This window comes from Antrostomus carolinensis, unplaced genomic scaffold (genome assembly GCF_000700745.2).
Source record: "Antrostomus carolinensis isolate BGI_N321 unplaced genomic scaffold, ASM70074v2 scaffold5652, whole genome shotgun sequence".
Taxonomy (NCBI): domain Eukaryota; kingdom Metazoa; phylum Chordata; class Aves; order Caprimulgiformes; family Caprimulgidae; genus Antrostomus; species Antrostomus carolinensis.
In genome coordinates, this window is record NW_010300073.1 from 80,880 (window position 1) to 88,634 (window position 7,755).

At 39.6% G+C, this 7,755-nt stretch overlaps 1 protein-coding gene across 1 annotated transcript in view; it reads left to right on the plus strand.

The window, feature by feature from the left end:
* BANK1 (B cell scaffold protein with ankyrin repeats 1) overlaps positions 1-7,514 on the plus strand; it is a gene marked incomplete at its 3' end in the record, with an annotated part of 84,996 nt that extends 77,482 nt beyond the window's left edge. Inside the window, exons 8-10 of the mRNA XM_029083756.1 lie at positions 3,075-3,161; positions 4,714-5,007; positions 7,215-7,514. Of these exons, the coding sequence (XP_028939589.1) occupies positions 3,075-3,161; positions 4,714-5,007; positions 7,215-7,514 (681 nt within the window). The remainder of the gene's footprint in view (positions 1-3,074; positions 3,162-4,713; positions 5,008-7,214) is intronic.
* Positions 7,515-7,755: the final 241 nt, after the last annotated feature.

Here is a 7,755-nt window from a genome sequence, read left to right on the forward strand (position 1 = left end):
TTGTATAAGAGGGACAGCTTTGAAGCTATTCAAAAACTTGGCCTTTTTGAAAGTCTTTAGGTTTGACATGAAGCTTAATCAAGACAGTTAAAAAACATAACTGAAAGAAAATTAAGTATCCACCTTTTGATGTTGAGAGGTAGCATTTAATCTTAGGACTTGAAACATCATCAGTCTCTCAGAGGACTTTCAGTTCATTCCAACATTCCTGTTACATCTTGAGGTAGGGAAATTTTACTTGCTAACTCGCAAACTAGAGTTTCAAACCTTCAGAGCCCTTTTCAGTAGTCTGTTGTGAGCAGTTCTATGCTGACAACAACAAACTTTTTAATACATTTTTTTTCGTAATAGGGGTTTCCAATAAAGCTAGTTTGTCCTTTGGAAGGTGTCTTGACATCCATAAGAAATCTCTGTGTAAATCAAAGAGCCATTTTCAGCCAAATCAACTCAAAAGACTTTAAAGTTCAGGTCTTTATACACCATACCCTAAATTCTACTGTAGAAACAACATGCTGGCTATGCTATTACATTTAAATTACATGACCCAGCCCATAGAAAAGATACTCCAAACCTAAAAGTAATGGGCATTCATTCAGGGCATCATGGCAAGGTTTGCAAGCTGAGCCATGGCATTATTGTGATTTGTTATGTTGCTTCGCATTCTCAAATAAGGTCACTCTCCACTTCCTTTGGAGATGCTGCACGGTGTCATCGTGCCCAGTGTCACAGGAGGCTTTTATCAATAATTTATGTATTAGACAGAATCTTCTTCTAGTGTAAACATATTTAGTCGAAGACTGTTTTCATCTATTCAGCTTTTCTGTGTCTCCCAGGTCCAGGAGACTTTTAGGAAGTGGTGGTCAGGGGCTAAACTTCTGAACTTCACCCTGAATTCTCAAAGATTCAGCATTATCAGAGGAGTCACCATAATCTAGTAAGGCAGGCTGACCTTCAGTCTTCTGAAACATTCAGGTTCCAAAGATGCATATTAATCGTATCTATTCTATTGGTTTCCTGTGAGTCACCAGGTTTCCCTCAGCTGAGAAATAGCTATGCCAAACAAAAAAATCAGAAAGTGCCATTTGTTTCCTCTACTTAGCCTTTTGACCTCATTCTACCAACTATATATCCATGCATACTTCATGTTTGCAAAGATAAAAGTGAATCCTTTGAAAGAATTTCTCTGGTGTGGTACTCCACTGTAATAGCTGGAGAGCTTAATACATCTAGAACTCTGCTTGCTTGATTTCTTTTGCACACATCCTCTGTTCACAGGAGAAATACAGAACTTGTCAGAAGGCCATTTTTCCCCACTGTACAGTTACATTTAGTACATGCAGGCCTAAATCTTTTGAAAATAAATATTCTGAAAAGTTCTAACTTAAGGGCTTTTAAGAAGTACCCCGTTTCTGTGAAGAATAGGGGAACCAGATAAACAACGGGGAAGTTCAACAAAACAGAGGATTCCCTCGCAGATGTGCGCATTTTATGGGTATAGAAGATGGAGATTAATACTTTATTGCTGGAGGCAGGTATAGCTTTGTGGAGATCCAGGCGTATTCTCAAAGCAGCAAAGCAAAGCAGGCCAGGGAGGCACCTAATGCACAGCCAGATGGCTGCACTGTTTTAAGACTGCCATTCATGAGATGGCTGTGTACAAGAGCAGCAGGGAAGAAGGCATTCTCAGTTCCCCAGAAAAAAAACACCATTTCTCCATTTTTTTTTCCCCTTTCACACAGTGATATTAATTTAAGACCTGAGAGCTCTGTCCCTGAGACAGTAGCTGTGGATGCCAGGAGGCAGCAGGATACTAGAATCAAAGTTCTGGAGAATCTGGCACGAGTGTATGGGAATCAGTTTCTGTGCCGTGCAGAATGGTATAAATGTTCATCAGTTCTTCCTTTTGACTCCACTGTCCTCTAATCTGCTTGTAATTATCTTGCAGGCTGGGTGATATATGGACCATGCTGTTTCCCTACCTGCTTTGGGGTTGGTGTATTCAAACCCCCAGAGTTAACATTCTGTGATTCAGAATTCCTGAATAATTGTTGAGGGCTCCATTGTGCCTTTGCAGGACAGTTTCATATTACACTTACATGGGAATCAAGGTCCTGCTGGATTCCTTGGAAAAAACTGTCACCTTTTGAAATTCCAGTCATTCCTGAAAATCAGCAATTAACAAGTGTTTGTTGTATATTGTAAGACAACAGAACTGTCTGTAGTTGTGTTACAAGTTTGTTCTTAATGTCTGTGGGAGAGCAGAAGTTTGTACCTCTTCTGCTTGAAGAAATACATTGATAACGTTTTAGAGAACCGATTGTTCTGGCCCTCCTGAGGCTAATTTTGAATAGCGAGCGCTGTGTGAACGTAACAGCTCTCTAGAGGAAGAAGAGACAATGCTTTGCCACATTTGGGCCCTGAGGTAGAACTGCTAACATGCTTTGCAGTCCCATTTCTGGTTTCTCAGTGCACATGCAGCTTTTGGTACCAACCACTAGGATATACGGGAACTGTTTGTAATGAGCTCTCCAAAGATTTCTTGCACTCTCTGCACCCTTGAGCTATTCCGTAATGTCCTAGAGACTTTCTGTTTTTCTGTTACTGATCTTTCTCGTTACCTATGAGTGCTTCACAGTTGGGAGCAGAGTTGGGAGCTGTCTGAACAGCCCAGTACAGTGCTAAGGAAAGATCAATTAGCTTCAGTCCTTGCTGTGCAAACTTGGATATTGCTTCATGGCAGAACTTTGTGTCCTTTATATGTACTCAGATACTCGCATTCTTTTTGCCTATAGTACATACACCACTACACAGTGCATGATGTTTCTGTCTCCACTTTCCCCTTAGCAGAATGTTGAATATTACACTGATAGCAGAGTGTGAAGGTAGGAGGTAGGAGAGAAATCTCTGCTGCAATCTCTGCAAAATACACCTAAGTTTTGGATAGAACCAAAAGAAGAAAATGTTGCTATTTCTCCTCAGGCTAATGGTTTCCTCACTAACACTGAGCAGCCTTGCTTGGGAGTATGTTACCAAAGTAAATGTTCTCCTTTATTTTATTTTCTAGATTAATACAGCAGATAATTTCACCAGTTGCAAAGAGGAAGCTGAAGATGATGACACGTATGTGCTTATGTTGGGCTCAGAAACTCAACCAGCCGTGAGTAAGTCATGTTGTTAGGCAGCGTTATCGGTGACAAAGCATGTGCTGTATTGAGTGTGATTATGGGCAAACAGAGGGGTCAAATTATTCTAATACTTTCATTTTCCACATATTGCAACTTCCAGGGAGGGCAGATGTTCCAGGAGAAGGGGGGAAGGCAGGTGAAGGATTGAGTTATAATAACAAAGTCATCGCTCAGTAAGACAGACCTCAGTACAACCACCCCTCCTGGTAAATTGTGGAAATTTGTGATCTCTGGCCTGAATCTAGAAAACAGCTGAATTCTCCAGGTTCTCAGAGAAGAACCTTCATATAAGGGCAGGCACTGCCTACAGGTGCAGCCAGCACCTGTGTGGAGGCACAGATAGTAGACATTTTGCAGCTTGATGTTCATACATGTAAGCATAGATTGATGACAAGCTTGTTGATAATCTGTGTGGCCATATGCATTCCCCTTGAAAACTGCAAAGTTGCTTGTTTGCATTTACTGATGGCATATATTTTGCATACGCTTAACAGTGTCACTGATCCATAAAGTGAAGCTTTATCCTGTTTCTGTCTTTTCTGTTTGTGGACAATTTTATCTTTTCAACTGTCCCATATTCTATATGACAAGGATGTTTCTTATTTGCTAAGTTAAAACCAGTTGGTTTAGTACATCTAGGTAGATGATACACACTGTGAAAATGTGAGCTAGAAACCTGGTTAGCCCTGCTACATTTTCACTGTCTGTCACACTGTATATGGGAACACCTGAGGGTAGACACATGGCAGAAGAACACGGATTATAACAGCTGGCCATGTTAGCCAGCTAAATGCTCTAACCTCCCATTTGAACCAGTGGTGAAAGAAAGGCATCACCAAAGGATAACTCAGAATGGAAACCTACCTCAAGGGCTCAGTATTACCCGCTCTGCAGTGACTGTAAGTCTGCTGACAGACTTGTATGCTTTACTCTGTTATGTTACTGAGGTTGACTACCCAAATCTTGATGCTGTACATAGTGATTAAAATGTATGCTTTCACATCCCTCCACTGTATTCTTGTCCTGTGGTCCATGGGCCACTAAAGACAGAAGAGCTCCATTTCCACAGGAGTACAGCCATGTCTCCCAGTGGCAATGTTTATTTAATTCTAGAGGGATTTAAATAAGCACCCAAATGTCACTGTGTAAAAACAAGTTACACAGCTGTGTGAGCTATGGCTATATTTTACTAAGTGTTGCACTGTGCTGCACTGAAAGTCGAGTAATACAAATTACAGAGGCAAGGTGTGTGTGATTTCATTCTGACAGCAACTCTAGAAAAGTTTAACGTTGCGCGCAGAAAGATGGTGTGTGTCAGAGTAGCAAGATATAATAAAAACTTCCACTATAGATTTGGTAAATATTTACAAAGCTGTTCACTGACAGTGTGTATTTGACAGATTTCCTACTGTATGAGTTCATAAAAGTTTTATTAGCCATTGTGTTGCTTCTGTGGGAATCCTTGAAACATGAAATGTTTCCAGATGGCAAATTTTAAATTAAATAATGCATTCTTTAGCATCAGAAGCCAAGCAGAACCCAGGAGATCAATATGGAATTGGATCAAGATGCCAACAAGAGACTGAGGTGGATGAGGAAAAGAATGATGTAGAAGGCAGCAGAGAGGAGACAGAACATGAAGATCATGAAGAGGAAGCTTCAAGCAGCTTCGACAACAGTCCTGACAATTTGTATGCCAGCATACCTGAAGATCTTGAAGAGAACAGAAGAGACTGCTTTCTCTGTAAGAGGCCACCACCTCCTCCCCCTCGAAATCTGCCTGGCGTCCTAAGACAGGACGATCTGCACAGTTTATCTGAAGGTATGATCTGGGGAGGAAAATAACCCCAGATACAAACATTTGCAAGTGCAGACTAGGTGCTCCTGTAGAGATGATGTATGATCACTTCTAACAGCAGTAGCTAGGCAGTATGGCCCTGATTCTGCAAAGCAAGCATGTGCATATGAACTTTGCTGCATCTAGATATTCATGACCAAGTATGCCAGCTAATACTGTGGTATGGGCTGCTGGGTTCAGGTTTCTGATTTTCCTCACCTGCCCATCTCAGAAAGCTGCCAAATAAATGCATGATGCATTGGATTTACAAGAGAGGCTTGAAACAAAAGATTGAGCTTGTATTTTTTGTGAAGTTGACTTAAGTATTTACCATTTAAAAATATTAAATACTGTTTAGATTTAATACAGCTTGGAATTTCACAGGTAGAATTAACAGAAAGTGACTGTGTGGAGAGAAGTAACATAGTATTTGATTACATTTTAGCCAAATGTAAATTTTAGCCAAATGTAAATTTTAGCCAAATTTCTAATTACAGAAATACAGGATTTGTTAGTGTAGGTTTGATATAAATGCCTGTCTTGCAATAGCTCTTATGTGGCTATACCATCAAGCAGTAATGTGACCCTCTCTGCCAAATGTCAGTTGTCTGTATGTGGGTACCAGCAGAGAAGGTTTCTCCACTACATAGTGTTCTGAGCTGGAAAGGCAGAGTTCCTCTGAAAACGCTTTTGTGTGAATAGTTCATCTAAAACATGCTATGAATTTCCTGAAGTGTTAACCTTGGTTTCATCATTGGGGAATGGGGTGGAGAGTATCGGAATTCCTCTAAATGAGGATGATGCTTGCTTTCAAAGAGGAGTTCTCAGGAGTCATTGCTACGTATTTTCAGTCAGCCACTTGCTGTAGGTATTGCTGTGGAATACCTAAAAGGCAGGTCCCCTCTTCTTGCCGTGTCTGGTTTGGCAGTGGCATGACAGTGCCCCCTGTGGGAGTTAACAGAAAGAACATCCTACAGAGAAAGAAACAGAACTTTTATAGTGTCATGGAAACAAAATATTTTTCATATTAAATATGGCAGGTGTATTAATGCCACGTGTTGTTTTAAAACATTTTTATATCTTATCCAGAATGCATGTTGATAGTACATATTAATAATGTATCCCATTTATAAATGACATATCCCATTTGTAAATGTATCCCACTTACAAAGATTGTTTAGCTCCTCTGAACCCATAAACAGATAAAACAGTTCTTTAAATAGCAACCAAAGCATTGAAAATACCCGTAGTGACCACAGCCTAGTTTAGCAGATACATATGTACAGGCAGTAGATTACAACAGGAAGAAAACATGACTCAGTACAAGAATTCCAGGCAGGTCTGCTGTTTTTGCAAGAAAGATGGGTAATCAGCACAAGGGAGTTATAAAAATTTATAGGAACACCAGCCTCAGTAACAGCTTCTAACTCTTAGCAGTTTGTGGGGCTTTTAAAGACAAATCAAATCAAAACAAACCTAGGTATTGGGAACATCATCAATTCCTTTTAATGCTGTAAAATGTAAAAGCTAAAGGAAAGCAAGTTCTGAGTAGTTATACTATGAAATATATTAAATATATAGAGTAGAGATATCGGAATAATAACAGGGAAGTTATTGGAGTGGGGGGCTTTGGATAGTCTTAGCATAGATTATAAGAGGTCCATAAATTTAATCTATGCTTTTTAATTTTTTTGCATCTTATCCTACAGTACATCTTAGTAAAGCCCTGAAAACCAAGTGGGACATTGAAATGCAGGAAAAACAAAACCCAGCATTTTCTAAAATGAGTTTTGGCTCTTAAGTCATTGTTGCAACAGCTAACAAATAGCCTGAATTTCAAAAATGCCAAGGGCCACAGGTACTACTTACTTGGCTTTGCCATTAAAGAACATGTTTGTTTGACTCTTGTGGGAGCAAGTGGGGCACTCAGTATTTCTTTTAAATAAGCCCATTTATTTTGGGGCTAATAGCTAAGCATCTATTTTTGATAATCTGATGTGAAATCATAAGGAGTCCCTGAAGTTGGAATTATTCCTTTGGGACATCCTCTCTTGTGACTTAGATGATCAGAAGCATTTGAAAATCAGAGCACTTTAGTTTAGAAGTGAAATTAGGTCTCTGAGTTACTTTAGGAAACTATAAAGCTTTAAGTTAAGTCTTCATCTCCTTTCTTTACCCTAAATATGGAACAGAATTCCTCGCTTTTTCAGAGAGGAATTTTATGGAGGACAGAAGTGAAAGAGAACATGGTGACGGACTCATAACAGCATGCTGCAGAGAAGACCAAGATACATGCAAGGGAGATGGTGAGGAGGAACACCCATACGCTTTTGCAAAATTGGATGAATGTGTGTATGAATTCATACTGACTGAGAATGAGGAGGAGAAGAGGAAAGAATGCAGATCTTTTATCATGAACAGGCCACCAGCTCCTGCCCCTCGTCCCATGTCTTCACCAGTCAGAGAGGAGAACACTCCCTATATAGTACAAGGTTAGTGCTGCTGCTTTTTAAATATTTGCTGGTAGAATATAGATGTGTCTCTCTCTTCTATTTAACAAATAATATTTTTCTAAAAGACTAAGCTCCTTGTTCAGTTACTTTCAAACCAACAAATTGGTTGATTCAGTTAACCTATTCTCACCTTTCAAATGAGCTGAGGACATCTCTGACTAATGTTAATTTCCAATTTACATCTCAGACAGCATCACTTTTTTGGTTTAATTTTTAAAAA